Source organism: Python bivittatus, unplaced genomic scaffold (genome assembly GCF_059951505.1).
Source record: "Python bivittatus isolate LINGU-HERP-01145 unplaced genomic scaffold, Pbiv_v1 ctg000610_np1212, whole genome shotgun sequence".
In the NCBI taxonomy this organism is placed as follows: domain Eukaryota; kingdom Metazoa; phylum Chordata; class Lepidosauria; order Squamata; family Pythonidae; genus Python; species Python bivittatus.
The window spans coordinates 47877056-47898390 of record NW_028277088.1 but is presented as its reverse complement, the minus strand read 5'-3'; the positions used below and the strand labels follow the sequence as shown (position 1 = coordinate 47898390).

The 21335-nt window shown below is 38.2% G+C and overlaps 1 protein-coding gene across 1 annotated transcript in view; it reads right to left on the bottom strand.

The window, feature by feature from the left end:
- ITPRID1 (ITPR interacting domain containing 1) overlaps positions 1–15195 on the bottom strand; it is a 35741-nt gene extending 20546 nt beyond the window's left edge. Inside the window, exons 1-8 of the mRNA XM_088150573.1 lie at positions 15045–15195; positions 13283–13331; positions 11351–11397; positions 8945–8996; positions 7217–7303; positions 4370–4572; positions 2793–3355; positions 1175–1229 (exon numbers count right to left, since the gene is read on the bottom strand). Of these exons, the coding sequence (XP_088006699.1) occupies positions 1175–1229; positions 2793–3355; positions 4370–4572; positions 7217–7303; positions 8945–8996; positions 11351–11397; positions 13283–13331; positions 15045–15195 (1207 nt within the window). The remainder of the gene's footprint in view (positions 1–1174; positions 1230–2792; positions 3356–4369; positions 4573–7216; positions 7304–8944; positions 8997–11350; positions 11398–13282; positions 13332–15044) is intronic.
- Positions 15196–21335: the final 6140 nt, after the last annotated feature.

Here is a 21335-nt window from a genome sequence, read left to right as displayed (position 1 = left end):
CAGAACTGACTCACAACCAAAATCATAATCAAACAACCATTTTCTCATTTTCTTTGCTAAAGCATAATGTCCTGATTGTACTTGGCTACAATTTGATCATAGTCAGAGTTAGTTTAGAATAATTAGTATTACATTTGATGAATAAATGTCAGTTTGTACAGTCCACAAAGGTGTGATACAGCCACCACCTTAGTGCAAATAATATCTTCTTTCCCAAACCTTCCACAACAAATTATAGTTAAGTAAAGCCTATAATCCATCCGTACTTTATCACTGTATGCAGATTATTGCTATGCTCAACAGTAGGATGATATGTCTTTTCTTATGTGATGATATATTATGCAGTCATTTTGAAACCAGTAGAGTATAGCAGTTTCTACCTCATCCCCTAGCTTTTTATCCATGCTGGTATCTACCAAATATTTTTGGACATATCAATCATATTTCCCAGAATTTGTTGTTCAATACATTTGGAATGCACCAGCTTGAAAAAAGCTGAAAGGTATCTAACATAGGCCCCAATTTCATCATACGTTTCCACACTGTCTTTGGATCCACTTGAAACTAATGTAGCACACAGCAAGAACAGATCTCAGTGATTATCAGTATAGCAAAGAAATCACTTTGCTGGCATATTGCAGAGGTTAATGATATAGATTGTAAGCATTGTTACAATAAATACCTGTGCAAATCCCAACCATGGAATCTCAAGCTTCTGCCACCCTGTCCAGAAAGTCAAGATTACTCAAATGTAGTATTCTAGGCAAACAAGTATGAAAAACTGCAGCTTATTGAAAGTGATTCCATCAAGAAGAAAAAATAAGCAAGTTCAGTCAGATTCTTGCTTCTCCAAGGCAAAGAAAATGATGTGCAAGAAAGAGAAATTTGACTCTTGCATGGTTTCAGTCTTGTAACACCTCATGGGATTTCCTCAAACAGATTCTCTCCAGATCCTCTTCTGAATTTTGATTCAAGTTCTTGCCCATTCCATCTAATATCTAGCAAGAATAAAGCCTCCCATCATAATAGTACTGATATATAGATGGAATAGATATTTAGCTGAGTGATCAATTCGTGGATCTGGTATTTATATTACCAAGGCTCTACTTTAAGACAAACCTGCAATAGGAGGAAGGGGAAGAAAGAAAGAGAGTTTAAATTTGCTAATACCTACCTGAAGTGTTTTCAAGGGGATTTCCCCAGAAAGTTTCATCTTCAAAGCTCTGGATCTGAGACAAGAAAAAAGAATTCCTTAAAGCAGCTTGTTTTTTATTATTAAAAGTATATTTCTTCTCTTTAACATTAGGATTTTAAGTCAAAGCAACAATAAACCTTCCAGATGTTTCTCTGTTGTTGGTGCCTCTTTTTAAAAATAATTTTGCATTCCAGATTTCAGGTTGTAAGTTAGTATTCATAGCATGTTTTCTTTCCAAACACAACTCCCTACTGCTGGTCAAACCACAATGATGCCAAATGGAAATAATCCCCTGTGTACTGACAGAAATGGAGCCAGGCAGGGCTACTGAGAAGTAAGAGGTAAAGGCATGTCTAGGGAACTTTTGCAGAGGCATTTGCAGAGGTATTTGAAAAAAATCCCTAAAAAAAAAAAAAAAAAGGAGGAAGCCTTCTTCTCTCAAAAACAACCATAACAAATACAACAGCCAATGATATAAATGGGAACGATGAATATTATTGCAAAAAAAATGGTTGCAAGGGGAGGATGCCCTGGTTCACCCTGTTTGGACAGAATTGGTACTGCAGTGTTATGCTACAAATTCTCCTTAATACTATGTATGTAGTGATAATTTTTAAAATGTCACTACCACAGTAATCCAAGCATTAGGGCTCAGCAGACTGAACATATCCAGATAGTCATAGTGCTGGAAAATCTAGCTCCCCCATCCCCATCCCCTGTTTTTTCATTGGGGCTTGAAATAAATCTTGATTCTCCAGTCTTTGTTCAATACACTTTTTTTGTTCAACCACATTCATCTTTTTGTTCACTTGGTTTTTGGAGATCTAGAAAGTCAATAAAATGGGGGATATTTTTGAGCCCACCATGGGCTTTCATTGCAGCCATTCTGGTGATCACAGCTTTGAAGTATGTAGGTATGTAGAAGAAAAAGTGTCAGCAGCTGTAGTAGCAAAGTTAAGAAAGCAGTTTTTAATGCTTGATATTTCTGCATTAATTCAGACATTCTTCAGGAATATCTGATGGGGGGCAGTCCAAAAGGTCAAGATGGTGGCTACAAACACACAAATTCCACTGCTTTTTTACATGCATCACATGTAATACATGTAAAAAGAGGTGGGGCTTCAACTGCAGAGTCACAGCCATCCACTTGACTTTTTTGACCACCTGTCCCTGAAGATGCCCCTGAATTTATACAAAGCAATTCAGTGTTCAGGCCATAGCAAAGTGCTCAAAAAGTGGCACTGAGTACCACACCTATCCCCAATGACTTTTCTATTTTCATTTGGAGTACAAACTGGATCTATCCTAGAATCTACTCTATACATGAACAGAGTGGAGATATTTTCCAAATTAAGCATCTCTAAAAAGAAATGAGCTGTAAGAGTTTGTTTTGCAGAGAATATGAAAGGTTTGGAATAAAGTGTTACACACCACCTTTTATACTCCCTTCTAGGGAATAGTTGAGAAGCAAGACTGAGATGTAACCATACTCATTTGGAAATCAATTTACTTTAGCTTTTATTCTGTATCCTAACCATCATAGGCCATACCACTATTTCCTATCTACAGAATGCCAACATATAAGATTTGGTCTTACCTCTTCCATTTCAAAGGAATCTGAAGGCTTGCAACTGAAGCCGGATAACCTCCTGAGTGTATGGGTTAAAAGCAAATTGGGCTCCTTGCGTGGTCTTTCTTTACTGAGAATCTCAGAATTAGAAGGTAGGTGGGGCTGGTTTAAAGATAGATGAGGCAACCCCCAAGTTTTAGTAGCTATGAATTGTGGAGATTGAGATATAATCATACCCTCCTCCTCTTCCTCATTTGGGAACAGTTCTTTTAGAGAGATCAAGGCAGCATTGTCAGATAATCCTGTTCTAGTCACCAAATGTAGGTCAGCAGCAGCAAAGTGGTCTTCCGGGGTCTTACATATACCAGCATTTTGATAAGCTTGAGATCCATGTGTTTGCCTAGATATTTTTCTCAGGAGCTGACCTATTCTTCTCTTCTTGGCCTGTGGCTTGCCTTTTAGAATATCAGTTCTGGCCTTCTCTTCTCTCTTTCCTTTTTCCACCTTCTGCTGCATGGTGCTCACATTACTCAACAAAGAGGAAAAAGCGCTAGTCACATGATCCAATATTTCCAGTTGTCGAAAGCGCCCTTAAATTTAAGAGAGATTAAACAAACCTTGTGCAATTATTTATTTTAGTTATGGCAAAAGTTTCAAGGCTTTTAATACACAAAGGAGATTTGAAAAAAAATGTGTTTAAATTATATCCTCATCCCAGAGTGGAATCAGTGGGACTAAGCATGATTAGGCAGATTGGGACCCTTGGGGCCAATTTTTTTAATGAGTAATTGGAAAATTTATGAATATTCTATGCCTCATGCCTGCTCAGCCAAATACAATCCAACATTTTTCAATATCACATAGATGAAATGGAAAAGATTTTTAATTTGGTATCACTTCCATGTATACATGCCATAATTCAGTTTAGTGGACTTATACCAATATAAATATCTGTTGTCTTTGTCGTTCATACTGACAAGCTACATATTCTATGGTGTGGTTGTGTGTTGCTGCTTCGTTTAAGGGAATATCTGGGGAGGATGTAGCAGAAATTGATGAAATTCTTGACTGCTGCTCTTCATTAAAAGCTGCCAAACACATTCCTTATGCTATTATTCCTCCTTCACAAAGAAGCAAATACGCAAGGATATATTCCAAGGGCACTTATTAAATAACGCTCCATCCCAGATTTCCATCCAGATGTTGACACTCCAAAATATTTGATCTTGTTTATGGAGCAGTATAAATAACTGATATTTTACTCAATCAGCACATGAGCATGGACATGAATTCTCTTCATGTTGTACAGAATTCAGAACAAGGAGCTAGATGATCAAAGGACAACTGATTAAGCTTGTTCCCAACAGTCATTTGCTCAATGAACTTTTTTTCTTTAATTTTATATAAGACAGCATTAATGGCATCTGCATTGGTCGAAATTGTGCTACCCTTCAAATTTCAACAAAATTGGTTTTTCTTCAGTAAATTAGTAACAGCTAATATGGATAATAACTTGGATTCTCCATCTTAAATGTTTGTGAATGGGTCATGGTGATTCCGTAATAAATTCATATCTGGAAACAGCCCATCAATTATTTACTCACCATATAAATTGGGGGCTTCAACATTCATGCGTTGTCTTTGAGCTTCAATGAACACTCTGATATTGATTCCTTTAGCCATGGATGCACAACTGATGAACCGAGAAGGAATTTTAGTGCAGATGTCAGGTTCCTCAACACCAAATCCCAAATCAAGCAAAATCTCAACTGGGTCTTTTTCTGAGAAATCCAGCCATTCAGTGACACTGTAAGAAAAACATCAATAGAAATTATTCTGCTTGACTGATCTTTTCAGTAAATATTATGTCTCATACAAATATACACATACAAAGATAACTTACATGCATGCTTCAAAAATGATTCATCATTCATCTGCTACTAATTAACATAGCCACATCCTTTTTCCAGGCTTCTGTGTTAGATAAATAAATGCCACTGTTTTAAGGAGCTGACTTGAGTGAATCCTAGAAAAGGATATGGCTGCTTTAATGAACAGGAAAGAGGTCCTGTGCTTACACTTGGGCAAGGTTCAAAGCACTTGTTTAAAATAATTTTCAAAGGATAGATTGGTAGGTCGGTAGATAGATAGATAGATAGATAGATAGATAGATAGATAGATAGATAGATAGATAGATAGATAGCTTCCAGATCACAGTTATATTTTACAGCTAGATAAGTACGCAATGGCCTTTGAGAATTTAGAAGATACAACATTGAGTTGACACTAAGAAAAATCTGTACTTTTTCAGAAAAACACAGATGAAATTAGAGGACATGGACTTGTATCTTTCCTCACTTATAGACTCTGGTTATATAATGATGCAAAGGTCTGTTTTAAACATGCCAATGATTTCCAACTCTCTTCCATACCAGAAAAATATTTGAAAATATTTTGTGGATCCATTATTTGCTATAAGCTTGTTTATACCTGTGTCAACAGATGGCTGCATCTGGGTCAGTTTGTATGAGCTTGATAACCAAGCACTGGGTTGGGGCTTGTTAGTATTTGGATAGAAGGCTGCCATTGCTTGGTTGAAAATTCAGAATTATAGGTTAGCTTCGAATTTTAAAAGAAACATCCTGGAAGAAGATAATGACAAATTACTTCTATTTTTTTTTTTTCAAGAAAGCTGTATTGATGGGCCCATGTAGTCATCAGGAACTGAGCATGACCCAAGAATATCTTTACCTTTACTTTATGGGTTTGGTTATAAACCAAACAAAACAGCTTCTAAGCACGCATAAAAGATGATAAGCCCTAATTGAAGGGAAATGAGAAAACACCAAGTGATTTCATACCATATGCTCTTGAGATCTCTTTCATGTAACTGAATCAGATTTCTGGACTGCTGATTAGGGAAACTTGTTTATTTAATTGTGAGTGATGGTTTGAACTCTTAGAATTGGGATTGAGCTCAGAAAATATTTCCCCAAAATTGCAGAGTAATGATGATGTAAATCTTGTTTTAAGGTTAATTTATAGACATCACAATCTGCTGCCTTTGAAATCATGCCACTGGGACTATAACAGGGCCTGATTCTTCTGGATTAGATTCCTCTAATCTAGAGTGCCTACAAACCCCTCCTTCCACTATCTACTGCACTGCCTTCTTCCTGCCATTGAATTCTACCCTTCCTATTCACTGGATCATCTAACTTCCTACTCTAGAAGCAGAAAGAGGAAGGGAGGATTTGAAGGAGGGAATTTCTGTTTTCTCAGAGACTTGGCACATTATTATGTCTGTGAGCAGTCACTAGGACATCTGGGAAATTTGGTTTCAGCATGAAGATCAGCAGCAGAACTACAGGGAAAACTGTATTTCCTAGTTTTGTTTCAACTTGCTTCAGTTAGTACTCTGTGGGAATGACAAAAAGTCTGTTCCATTCTATCCCTCCATTCCACTAGACATCTACACATGCAGGGGAAAAAATGGGCAAATGAGGGGGAAAGTAGGAGCCTTGACCATAGATGAGTGATAGGAAGAAAGAACTTAAAATTAATATCCAAGTTAGATCAGAACTTTCAGGGCTATAAGTTATATTTTATAAATTGCAACCTACAACTTAGATATAAGTTGTAGGTTACACTTTATAAAATGTGTTACCCAGAATATTGGGAAAAAACAAGCTTATTCTTATATAAGTAGAAAGGCAGAATAAATTCAATAAATAATATTGCTGAACACATAGAATTACATGAAATTTCCTGAACCCACAAGTGAGTTTGTATAACACAGTTGTTCGGATTGCTGTAGAAAAACCTTCCTTAACCTGGTGTGGGCCAAATGTGACATCCTGTTACTCCTATGACCTTGAATTAGCACAGCCATTGCAGAATACAGATTCTGGAGCACTGCTACTCCATATTTTGAATATTTCTAATCAGAGCTGGAATACAATCCAGTGAATCAGTCACCATATGTAATGGTATGTGGGAAAGACCTTGGGAGACTGGGCAAAGAGACGCTGCCAAGGGAACAGTCAGATAAGAGACAGCATAGCCTGCAGCTGGATAGTGGGCAGGGCAAGAGGCCCAGAAGAGATGCTCCCTAGTTTCTTGGGGTGTAAAAGAGACAGGGGAAAATTGTACTTTCAGACTTGCAAGTTTCTGTCAATGTAGCTTCACAATAAAGTAGAATTAGCTCATCTGGTTGTGATTCCTATCTGGTTTACTCTCCAAGGCCGACACCATAAAAAGTTCACACAGGTACCTAAGAGAACATCTGCTAAAGAAAACCAAATAGCCAATATCCACATACATGAAAACATCACAGAGGATGTTGCATTTTGCCTTCTAAGGGTACCCATCTATTTGGGTCCTCCACATACCTAGAGCTGCCTGGATGACAATATAAAAGCTCTAAGCATTAAAATTAGGCCAGCACTGACCTTTTTGGTGGACTGAGGAGAGAACGAGATGAGCTGGCATTGTTCCATCTTGAGAGAATGGGCATTTCTGAAAAGTGATGCAGGGATCTAGAGCAGGAGAAGGCAGGAATGAAATTTGTTTACACTTGAAGCCCTTTGGGATGTCATTATAATTTCTTTCTAGACTAAGCAATTGCATCTTTATTTCAGTTTGAAATGTTATTTTGTAAGAGCTGTTCCATAGCAAAGCATGTAACAGCACTGTGCAAACACATTTCTTCTCAGGAACAGTACGTTACAGTAGGTGTTAGAATGTAGGTGTTAGGTACCGGTAAACGCTAATTATAAAGGTGGCAGCGCTTCTTTGCTTCTGACAGATGGCTTATATTTGGGATCCTTTGGGGAGAAGACTTTCTTTAACCACCTACCATTTAGAAAGTTATGATTGTTTGTCATAAGGCTTTAGGCAGAACACGTAGGAACAATATTGGACATCATTTGTTGTATTTCCGGACATTATCATTTAAGGACAAAAGGGTTGTGCTGAGAAGTTATAAAAGAGTCTCTGTCCCCTTTACCTTTAAACTCACAGACAGGCCTCAGTCACCCAACTTGTTCTTAAGCACCATGTTGGAAAAGCCCCTTCAGTTTCTCAGTCTGGGAGTTGGGATGGAAGGAAGTCCCACATGTATGTTTATTTATTTATTTATATATTTATTTGTTTGTGGAGTATATTGCCAAGGAAGAATCAGCAACATAACACCCATTAGAGCTCTAAGAGGTGCCTGCTACAAAACTACAGCAGAGCTGTGCCAATTAACTGAAGAACACTGAATTATCTTCCAAACCCACGCTGTGAACAAGTTCCACAATTAAACAAAAGGTCATCTGGACAACATCTGTCTAAATGAAGTAGCCAGCTCTGACTCCTACTACTGGGTGAGTGAAGAAAACGCCGTGAAGCAAACCCTAACCTGGCAACTGTAACTACTGTTATTCTTAAACAGTGTCTGGAAAAATATTTGCTGCCTCAACATGCCACATTTCTGAACATACAATCCTATCAAAAAATTAAAAATAGGCAAGATTTTGTTGCATAAGACTGCACATGAGAAAACTAATACCTCATTAGTTGTGCAAAAAAGCAAGTTTTCAGTAATTTTGGAAAGGGTGCATAAGCTACTACTCTTTGTGCCACCAGTCCTGTAGTGGGAACATTTATGTGTGAGCACATGTTAGTGTAAGCGCACAGAGAGCAGAGCAAAAGTTGTGGAAATGGCTACCAGCTGTGTATAATCACAAATATGTGACTATTTCTCCATGCAATTATTGTGCAGTAGCTCCTTAAGTGCAGAAAAATGTTATTGTGAGAGCCATACCTAGACTTACCATATCGTGTTAATGAGCTTCTGGATATGCATCAAAGAGGGCAGTAATCACTTAACCTTCTTGTTACTTGCTTGCATTAGCATCAAATATTAGCCCATATTTTAGCAAGAATACTTTACATTTACACCCACATACAACTCTGGCTAATTATACACATAGCACATTATATATATATATATATATATATATATACACACTTAATACTAGGAAATCTTAAATTTCATCACTATGCTAGCAGATATTCTTTCTGCCATTCCCCCATGAGCTTTTTTTCATAATTAACTGCACTTCCTTTTTGGAATTTTGAAAATAGAACTGTCTACCTCCTATTAGACATTTGAACATAGTGTGTAAACCTACCGCATGTAGTTTTGCACAGTCATTTGTACCATGCTCAAAGGAGGTGAAAGAGCTGCAAAAAATGTATTTCATTTTTTATTTTTTATTCCATCCAACATTCAAAAGTACAGATAAGCCAGACAATGTTAAATAAAGTTGGAATGTGGTGGGATAATATTTTGGGAAAGGAGACTCAGTTGCAGAAAGAGCAATTTATTCAAAGACTGAAACAATTGGAGAACTTGGAAATTCATTTTCCTGTGATAATCTTTTTGAGTTGCAAAAAATCTTATCCTATGTAAATAAATAGATACTAATAGTATTGCCCAGCATTTTATCCAATTATTTTTAGAGCAGGAAATAGAGCTTCACCAAATATTTGTGAGGGTCAAAAGCCAAGCTGGTGCCTACTTTGAAGGGTGACAATCAGCTTGTGTGACAGATGCTGGGGAAAATAGGAGCAGATCTACATTCTTTCCTCATGAGTCTCTTTCCTGGATATTTCGTCAAAACAGAGCCCTGGGTGCCACACAGCTTTTATTGTGCCCTCTAAACCAGTCTACTGCCCTCTAACATGCTCATGGAGAACTCTAGCCTTTTGCTACTGCTGAGGTAAAATTCAACTGCTACTTCAGGTGACATCTGGCTATATTTTTCTCTTGGGATGAAAAATGACTAGGCTTATCCTGGCTGACAGAAATCATCCTTAATGGTGGAAAAGTTATTTCTAAAGTAAGCACCTCAAAGTGTGGCCTTGCTGCCAAGGTCATACTTTGGACAGAGAACTTACTCCATAGTTTTCCCACTAGTTCTCATTCAATTTGATGAACGTGAAATTGCTTTTGAAGTTCTGTTGGCGGAATGTTTTGTTTTTTGTGCTTTTTTTAGTTATAAGGTGGCAACAGAGACATCTGCAGCGAGCCACAAGGTTGTAAAAATGATACAATATGCATAAAATGTCATGATGCAAGTTTCCCCCATTTGTTCTTGTATTGCAATGTCACACACAAGTATGTAAGGGGCTAGATTTGCATCACACCATTGTAATGCATGTTTCATCACTTCCTCCCTTTTAAAGACATATGTGTACAGAATGTTCTATCTTTCATTCTAGAATAACCTCACAAATAATCTGGCTTCTGATGCTTCCCTTCAATTCAAAGGAAGTGGCCTTGAGAGAACTCCTCCCATAGGCCCCTTTAAATTATACTGTAGTGCTAATCACTACTAAGGGAAAGAATAAGAGGAAGTCTGTTCTTCAAACTATTGAGGAGAATTTCGCCTTCTCTTGGTTTTGAGGTCTGTCTGGTTACTGGAGCATTGTTAAGCCTATTTGGGAGGTTGTGTTCCAACTCTTCTTTTACCTGCCTCAAAACGACCAGGAGAAAAAGTCCACCAAGCAACTGCTCAGATGTTGCTCAGAAGCCCATCCTTTCTCTAAAGTAATGTACAGCAAAATCTACATCTGTTTCCTTCTTCTTGGGAAAGTACTTGATGGAAGGGAAAAATCCTACCACAGAAATTTCTGAGAAACACAGATGCTAACTGTGAACTATGTAATATAATCAAATGTGAACTGATACTAGACCAAATGGCTTCAGTGCCGCTCTCCTTGGTATGAAGAAGTTGACTTTACAAACAAGAATCATACAGCTCAAATGTGACTGTACTCCATCTTGCTATGGTATGCAAAATATTATTATGTAAAATTAACTTATTACAAAGAAGTCCAACTAGCAATTTTCAATTACTTAACACATTTTCACTGCAGTCATGGCCATCTGAAGGTTATCATTTGAAGTATAAAACGGTGTTTTAAATTAGTATCAAATTTCAAGAATCAAATAACATGTATTGTCGAAGGCTTTCACGGCCGGCATACGATGGCTGGTGTGGGTCTTCCGGGCTGTGTGGCCGTGGTCTTGAAGTTTTGTTTCCTAACGTTTCGCCAGCACCTGTGACCGGCATCTTCAGAGTGCAAGAGCACAGACAGGAGCAGTTCTCTCTGTGCCCAGAACTGCTCCTGTCTGTGCTCCTGCACTCTGAAGATGCCGGTCACAGGTGCTGGCGAAATGTTAGGAAACAAAACTTCAAGACCACGGCCACACAGCCCGGAAGACCCACACCAGCCAATCAAATAACATATTTTCTGAGAAGTAGAAATGGGACACTGAAGACATTTTCAGAGAAAACAGTCTAATAATAATGTAAATTATAAATGGGAAATAAAACTAGTTGGACAATCAATTTAATAATTTGTCTGAACTTGTTCCTGATCTATTTTAAAAATATACATAATTCAACGATTGTTATTATTAAATAAATGGTATAAATCTTATGTAAAGAATTGTTTTCTCCACTGACCTACTCTATGTACCCCCCTTATACCAAGTTATTTCCAATAATACAGTTCAAGTATCCAATTACCTTCTGTTTTGTCTCTGCTTTCTTGCAGTCTTTTGCTTGCTCCTAAGCTGTTGAAATAAGGGGGCGATTTGATGTTGTTCAAGAGAAAAGCATGAGTAGCCAGAACTAGCATCAAATTTAGTTACAAAGCATATCTGGCCAAGACTCCTTCAAAGACAAGAAGTTTCTCAAATGGAAAAGATCATTAGTGCATGCACTAATCTGATACACTTTTTCCATATCTTCTTTTACCATTCATGTACCTAGATAATATTTTGGAATATTTTACTATTCAGGCAGCACATTAATAAAAGTTTCATTAAAAAAAACTACATGCTACAAGTTATTAAAGAGGGAAAAAGACTTTTGAAAATGTTGACACTTGACACTGGTGCTCTTCTTTACTTGTCTTCCTCTTTCATGTGTCTCAGCCCTTCCACACTTTTCACAAACCTTAATACAAAGGCTATACAAATCCTTTGAAAGAATGCTTCAGAACACGCAGGAGGGCACACGTGCATCTCTTTCTGAATTGTAATTCAGCCTCCTTTCTTTCTGGGCTCACATGACTGATTTTTTTAATCCTGCCTGTATTATTTTTATAAATAACCCAAGGTGATGAACATACCTAATACTCCTTCCTCCTTCTATTTTCCCCACAACAAGAGGGAACTGAAGAGAGTGACTGGCCCAAAGTCAGCCAGCCGACTTTCATGCCAAAGGCAGGACTAGAACTCATAGTCTTCTGATTTCTAGCCTGGAGCCTTCACCACTAGACCAAACTGGCTCTCTTTGGAAGCTACTCCTGGCTATCTCTGCATGCAATGTTTGCACACACATGCAGAGACAATTGGGAGCAGCTTGCATGAGTTCAGAATAAAATGTGGCCTCTTGAACTGAAGAGGTGCTTCAGCTGTGATCCAAAGCACCTTGTCTAAGAATTTGCACACCCTTACTAACCAAAGTTTGTGAAAATATGGGAGAAAGAGAAAAGCCAGTGAGAGATAATCCATGAAGGTTTGTGCAATGATCTGCAGGCAAAAAAAGTTGATTCACATCAGTTAGATGAATGGGTAGAGGTAAGTTTATAACTTCATGGATTCTGGGCACCTGATACTGATGGAATTGGATATTCAATCTCCTCATCAAATCTGCAAACACATGACATTTATTTTCCCATGTGACCTCAGTTCTATTTCTGGATTTCTCCCATCTGAAACACCTTAAACATACTAGGACGGGTTCTCAAATTTAACCACAGGGATCCCCTAAAATGAATAATGAATTGGTGTGACTCTCCCCCAGGCTCACCTTCCTCCACTTCCAAGGGAGGCTGTTCCTGGGCTTCCTCTTGGGTGGGCAGGAAGGGTGTCACTCTGAGTCCTGGCACTGAACCTGCACACCCATTCACAATATTCAGAATGCAACAGCTTCCTAATGAGATGGGCAGCACTAGAGATGTCTGAAGCTGACACTCACTATGACTCCCAATATCAGAAGAAGCCCAGGAAAAGCCATTCTCAGAAAAGAGGAAAGATAAGGCTAAGCCAGAATGCCTTCACACTGACGGGTCACTTTGCCAGCACTCAGGAACAAGTTGGGGCTATTGCTGCAAGTGCAAAGGTCTTTGAAGGAGAGCCCAGAAACTAGATCCCATATACATCCCAGTTCAGCACCAGCAGTTCAGTTAAAGGCCACACATTCCAGGCAGAGTAGGAATGAATGTGATCCTTTCAAATTTGCTCGTGATCCTATTGGGGATCACAAGCCACAAACTGAAAACCTTTGTATTAGGTGATTGATTTTGCATATTAATTCCAGTGAAATTCTTTCTCATGCTTAATATCCTGGCACTTGAGACACAATAGTCTCCCGATATTCATACCATATATTCTTGCAGATGAGACTTTGTTAAAAAAAATACTTATCCTATTGAGAATTGTTCATACATACTAGAAACCAGAATTCATCCAGTTGCAAAGATTTTCTTCCTTGTGGTCCACTAAAAATTAGACAAGACATAATATTATTTATTTATTTGTCCCAAACTTCTTTCAAGGAGCTCAAGACAAAAGATTTTTCTTCCCTTTTCTTTTATCCTTATAATGAAAACATAATGAAATAACTTAGGTTGAGACACAGCTACTATATCTTTAAACATCTACCTCAACACTAACCATCTAGAGAAGCTCAGAGCTATAGTGGTGCATAAGAAATTTTCTTTTCTTTTTACTAATCAAAACCTTAAATTAACATGTCGACATATTCTTCATGGCAATGAGTAAGTTAGTAAATAATGTTACTAGTAAACATAGAATTTGGAAAGAAGGAAAATTAACAACTGAATCCATTGCAAAACATTATCAGAACACTTTAACCATGATCCTCTACCATAGGTCAGGATGTGCAAATAGGAGTTCTCCACTATTAACTGGAGTCCATACAGAGCTATAAATAAGTGACATGCATTGAAACCTCATTTGCCCATTACTTGATGCAATGGGCTTCTCATGTACTGGAGCAAATTTCCACTGTGATTTATGTCATTTGAGTAATGATGTCACTGCATGGTGATATCACCACACAAATTATGCAGAATGTTACAAATGACACAATTAGCATAACTGGTATGATGATGTCATCATGCAAATAATGTAAATCCCTACCACTCAGTGGACATTCCTGAATAATGGACCCACTTCTTCCAATCAGGCCATTAAAATGAGCTTTCACTGCATAAGTTATGACACACATAGTGACTCTCAAGCTTCACATTGTCTTTTTCTGTTCTTCAGAAGACAACTGGAATTTCAGCCCGTGCTGTCCAAGAACCAAGTAACAACTACAGTTCATAATACATATACTGTAAAAAATCTTTTATCATCTCAAAACATCCATCTTTATGTCTTAGTTCAAAGACGCTTAGATAAAATGTAGAATGTGTTCTGGAACATCTGAGGCAAACGTAATTCTTCTTCCTTATTAAAATGGATAATATGTGCAAACTCTATGATGACCAGCATATTCTAAATCTTTCCTCCCCTTCAATATTCAGTCAAATGAAAAGTTCTGAAAAACGTAGCTTAGGACAGTTTATGCAATTCTATCCTCCAATAGTCTTGCATGGTAGGTTAGACTGAGAGACAATGAATTTGCAAGGTTATCCAATGACCTTTAGGACTGAACAGACTTTGAATGTGGGTCTCTCTGATTCCTGCCAATGCTGTCCATGAGTGTATCATTTAAAATAACAGTCTGAAGTCTTATTTGTTCATATGTAGACAATTCATATATTCATATGTAGACGATATGGAGTCCCGCCTTAGGTACAAAGCTAGCTGAGTGACTTTGGGCCAATCTCTTTCAGCTCTAGGAAGAAGAAGGCAATGACAAAACACTTCTGAAATGTTCCCAGGAAAACTGCAGGGACTGGTCCAGGCAGTCACCAGGAGTCACGACTGACTCGAAGGCACCCCCCCCCAAAGACAATGCATAAGGGCACCCCTACAGTATGAGAGTATCTACTTTCCCCAAAGACAGTCCAATAAATGGGGAAATACTGAAAAGAAAGGAAGTAGTAGTTCCACTACATGGCACAGTACTTCTGATTTTATTCAAGAGGGGCAGAAAGAAGTGATACTGAACTACTTCCTATGCAAAGATTGTAAGCTACTTCAACATAATGAGATCTTGAATACCTTTTAGAATTCCTTACCAAGTTGCGGAGTAGAAGTACAGTCTATTGCTATTTTTGGAGCTGGAAAATCATCATCTAATTTTGTCCATGACAATTTGGTTGATAAGAGGAGTTCTCTCTTCTTTCTTTGAGTTTTATTAATTCCATGATGATGGAACTCTGAAGACATCTCAGTATATGAATCTGAAGACTTGTAAAAATAAACCAAGATCATTTTATATAATAAATGAACATTAATTCTCCTAATAAATGAACATTTATTATATAGGATAAATAACATATTTATGGCCATGGGAAGATAGGATCTATTTTTACTATTTTTTAGTAAAAAGTAAGGCCTTCTTCAGGATACACTAGATATTGCATTGATTCTTTTTTATGTACCTCACATAATTGATGGCAGTGTTACAACCAAGCAAGCAGGCACCCTCTCTTTTCTCTTTTTTGAACCCTGGTGCCACATAATTTAGTAGATGGGCCCATTAAATAGAGTGCATGTTAACTGCATAAACTGGGAAGGCTATTTCCAAAACAGCCATATTTAAAGAGTAGACCCACTGAAATGAATGGGGCATTGTAATTCTGACTCTAGTTCCTGCAGTTGATTACCTGCTGATTTTTTGCCGGTATCTTTATTTTTGCCTTATCTTTTTATTTATTTTATTTATTTATATTTCAAATTTAGTCACCACCCATCTCACTCAAAGAACAACTCTGGGCGGTTTACAATTAAACTTTTGTGGATATCTTTATCCATAGAGTAGCTTGCTTAATTTATTTCTTTTACACACACACACACACACACACACACATACATACATATATATACAGTATATTTAAAAGACCTAGATAACTACCCATCTTATATGCCATTACCTTGGGCAGCTCACAAAGCAACAATAAAAACATCAAAACCTATAAAGGCATAGCTAAATCTCCTGGCGCCCCAGGAACAAATACTCCTCCATACATCCACATTTGATTCCAGGAGCTCCAGCCTCACCTTACCCCAATGCTTGCAGGAACAGCCAGTTCTCCCAGTCTTCCAGAAGGTGAAGGGGAGAGTGGGGCCCCACCAGATCACAGAGGGAAAGGCGCTCCACAGGGCAGCGGCCACTACAGAGAAGGCATGCTTCCTGGGTTCCCCCAGATGACAACATTTAAGGGAAGCAAGCTGGTTAAATAACATTAACTTAAACAGCTAAGAGAGATTTATGATGCCCCCATGCTTGGATCTCCTGTAAGAAAGCTTTTCATTATAATGTAATTGTCAGATAAAGGCTTTTTAGGGAGGTAACCAAACTCCAAAAACACAGCCCAGTGCCAGGGGTAATTCCACTTCTGGAGGCAGCAGGATGACACATTAACTAGAGCTCCAGGAAAAGTGAGAGCAAAAAAATCCCTTGATAAAAGTTCATTCTGGCCAACCACTTGATTTCAATATGCACAATTAATGTAATGTACAGAAACCAAGATATTCATACTCCTGAAATATCAGGAGCCCAGAGCTGAAGTAAAGGCAAGGAGCTTAAATATATCTTTACAGAGGCAGTGTCTTTCCTGTAATGGTCTCACATCTTTAGAATGCATTACCAACTGGGGCTCATTAAAACCTATCACTGCAGGCTTTCAGAAAAGCCTTTGAGCCTCATTTATGTTCATAATTTTCTCAGGAAATATATTTTGATAGGACTGATGATGCTTTAGGTGCCAGTTTTACTAGTTAGAATAATGGGAGTTCTAAAAATGTAGAGAATTAAAAAGTGTTATCAATTAGCCATCCAAAAAGAATGTATACAGCTGTGAATGCAGGCTGAAATGCTATGATGTCCTTCATTTTGATTGCACTGTTGCATGTTGTGACAGTGGTCCATTTAACTGTGGATAGACTTCTAAATGCAGATTTCTCAGATCTACAGAGCCAATCACTCTCCTGCCAGCCTCCTTTTATAAGGGCAAATAAAGGCCATTATGTTGCATGCAAGATATTTTTATTTTATTATTATTGTTATTTTACAAGGGGTTCCGTGGCAATTTCAGCCAGCCTTAGTAATGGAGTGAGGAAGCTGCTTCAGCCAGTAAATTCTGGATATCATGAAAGGGCAACATAGTTTGTTTGTTCTTGCTGTATTTTTACTGCTAAGAAGAGATTTTTTTTTCTTTTTTCTTGTAGTTTTTGGTAACTTTTTTCTTAGTTACCAAAGTAACCACATTGGCATTGGGTATAGCATACCTGGAGATGGGTTTTCCATTTGCTTCTGCTTCAGGGAGCCAAAAGTTGTCTATCCTCAAGCAAAGAAGCTTACCGGGGGCGGGGGTGGGGGAGTGTCCACTTATAACATCACAGGGTTGTTGTTGTTGTGAGGGCAAATAGGTTGGGGGAGTCTATGTATGCCATCTTGAGCTTTTGAAGGAAAAGAGGAATATAAATCAAATCAATCAAGTAAGTTTGGGGCAAGCCCTATAATCTTAGCACATTATGGACAATAACAATGAAGATTTTTTTTTTTTAATGAAATTAAACCTGGAGGAGGAGGAGCTCAAGAATTTGGGGGGCACAGGCTGGTCTATTTCTGAAGGTTTCTGCATCTGGATATGAAGAAACTGACTTTCTTTTTGAAACAGCAGTGCTGTATACTAGAATTGATCCAATGTTAATAGCAAAATCCCTGTTGCCAGGATACTGCATGCTCATTTTTAGAGTAAACCATGAACGTTAATTTGTGAAAATAAAATCCTTCTAATATTCAGACATTGGACATCAGAGAACATTATGCCGCTGAATGAAAGAGGTGCATAGGCACACATATCCATGGGAAACGATACAAAAGAAAACCCCAGCATATGCAGGCATAAGACATAAAGTCATAAACTTATAAAGGCTGTATAATCATATATGAGCCAAAAATCATAAAAAGATACACGTATAAATACCAGCAGCTGGAGCTGGAAAAGCAAATCTGGGAATTTTAAAGAAAAGTTTTAGGTTAACCGGCAGTATACTGCTCTAAGACGTTAAAACTGGGAAAGTGCTGCCAGAGGCCTCTGTTGGGCAGGCGGGGGGAGATGGAGAGCGCAATGCTCCTTATTAGATAATGGCTCTAAGTATAAGTAAAGTTATTGGCTCACCTTAATATAAGCAGAAGGACTTGAAAGATGAAAGTGGAGAAATCTGAAAGATAAAGGGCTCAGTTCCAAAACTTGTAACTCAGGAAGGGGTAGAAGCACATAGTGTCAAACTGTGCTGACAATGCATTCTTGTTGGCATCTGGAATAAATTCATCCCACGCCAGTGCTTTAGGAAGACTTCAATGAAGCACAGACCAAAATGCATCCTATAAATAATTATCCATGTAATCTTTTGAGTATCTCAAGGTGGGTGGGGAATTCTCCATCTCCCTTCCTTTGCCCCAAGAAAGCTCCCTCCCTACACTCCTTCTACTGAGATTATAGAACAGACTTCCATATTCTGATACCTTCCAGATATGTTGGACTTCAACTTCCATAATCTCAAGCCAGCCAACTAATTATATTTCTCACAATACCTTGGTTTAATACTATTTAAATATTCCTGGATGTTGTGGGAGATCCTAGATATTGAGCCCATCAATCATAGCCACCAGATAGTACAGAGTTGGACAGGGCAATGTACATAGGAGGTCACTATGCTAAAGTGCCAGGAAGTAAGTAGGAGGCAAGGAGCTGCCCCCAACACTCAGAGAGTTGATTGGGAGAAGAAGTGAACTCCCACTGCAGGAACATGTCTCTGAGTATGTTGGTTCTGTGGCTTCACCTCACATTCCTCAGCTTGCCCTGCCACATAACTCCTCAGGCACTGGTTGCTTAATTTAAATGACGATGGTTGATGATGATTAGATTTTCATCCTACCTTTTTTACTATCTATCTATCTATCTATCTATCTATCTATCTATCTATCTATCTATCTATCTATCTATCTATCTATCTATCTATCATCTTCTATCTGCCTCCTATTTTCCCTACAGCAACCACCCTGTCAGGGGTGTTGGGCTGAGAGAGTTTCTGGCCCAAGGTCACCTTTCATGCCTAAGGCAGGCCTAAAACTCTCAGTCTCCTGGTTTCTATGCCAGCACCTTAACTCAGCACTACACCAAACTCCTAGGACTGTGACAATATAGGGACATATTTCAGTCATGAATATACATCTATATGTATAGTTGGTTGTGCTGAAGAATTCCAATAGCACAATGTTTTCCAATGCATGTAAGTCTTTGCACAGCCCTTTGTACACATGGAGACCCTCATGCTACACATGCTATTGTTTTACACATGGATGTGTGAGGGAAAGCTATATTTTATATGAAACAACTTGGTACTTCCCTGGTCTTATTCACATGGGCAAGTTTTATTAATATTTAAATGTAGTTGAACAAGAACTCACCCATTATGTCCTCAACACTGGTGCACTCAAAATGCTGAGAGCACAAGGGCTGTCCAGCATTCCTCCAGTAGGAGAGTGCAAAAATAATCAGTCATCCAGTGTGCCACTCCATGCCACATCCATCATTCATATTTTGTCCATTTGTATATTACTTTTTGGAAAAAGGTAAACAACTGACAGGGATCTGCAAAGCTTTCTCTTTGCTCAGTTAGAAAGACCAATGAGGAGAGCACAGCACAGAATTGCTTTAACCCCTAACAGCAGGGGGAATAGTCAGGAACTGGGAGATAAAAGTTCCCACAAATGGGGAACCAGGCACCCCAAGCTCTGCAGTGCTGCAGCACAAGTCCATTGACACAGTGATTCCCTTGTGCTTAACTGAGTTGGAAACAAATTGAATCCATTACCCAATGTAGACAATCAATTGGATCACAGGGACATATGGAGGTGCCCTAAAACAAGGTTTTACCTAACAAGCACAGCTTATGGTAAGGGATACTTGCAGTTATAGCTAGCTCAGCAACATTTGAGGGATACGGGATCACCAGCCCTGCAATCAGACCACAAATAAAGCCCCTTCTTGAAACATGTTAAAAAAAAAAAAATCTCTCAGAGCACTTGCTGCACTCCAAAACTGAACCTATAGTGTTTGCCTAGGACATAAGTTCATATCACTTAAGGAGTTGTTATTTCTATAGGACAGTAGTTGACAAACTTTTGGTGGGTAATTCCATATATCGTGGAGGAAGATCAGAGTCATAGTCAGTGGAGTTGGATAATGTGGATGGAACTAAGACTTTTGGAATGGATATAGGGAGGGTTGTCTAAGATGCCATCCATTGTTCTTTCCCTTCATGAGCTTGTCAGCCCACTGCTGTCACCATATCTGATTTGCATGTCCTCACTATATGCATCTATTCTGTATACATATTGTAGTAGTTCTCCTTGCTCTTGTCCCAATTCATGTACTTGAAGAGGACAGATGAATAGAAAGCAAGGCGGAGAAAGAGGAAGGCCCATTGCATATTAGTTTTGGGACCCCACTATGAGGAAGACCTTGTAGATGCCCAGTAATTCCAACTTCAGATGCTAGGGTTAAAAAACAGTGGTGGCTCAGAAAGAATCATATACAATTTATTTTAAAAATAAAGGAAGAACTATTCACCATTGATTTTACTGTGATAGCAAATATTTCTCACCAAATATTTGCATTATTTACCCACTCTTAAATTTCCTCCACCAGCTTCAGATACTTGGAACTGGCACTCTCCAAAAGTTGGAGAGAGAACTGAATCAAAAATTAAACAGCAGTTTTGCTTATTTTAAAATCACCCCTACAGGTAACTGCAGTGCTATGAGACGAATGACAGAAATCTCTTATTCAAAACGTGTATTAAAATGTGGTTGTTTTAGCCTACTGTATGAAGAATATTGTGACTATTTCATAGAATTTATATACCTAACCAAGATGGTAAAGGAGCAGTGATTAAATAAATAATAACAATAATTTATGCACCTTTTGTATGTGATAAAACCCTGGTATTTGATTAAATATCAATTTATCAACGTTATAATAAATAAAAATAAAGATATCTCTTTGATTAAATCAAGAATTCAAATCATCTTGCTTCTATACTGGCACAACTTCCAAAACAATAGCTATATTACTTTATCACTGCAAATGCATCTGTGTTGTGTTACGTTAACAACAAAATTTAGCAGATTGGTAAACTTCATTTTCAAGGAGACTTACTTCCAGATCTGCGGTGCAAAAATCCAGATGGCCACTAGGCAGTAGCAGAGAGACGAAGAAAATGTTAACCCTTTTCTGCTGTCATCATTGTCCAGATTTTCCCAGCCCGGTTCTAATAACACTTACTTCCAAGTA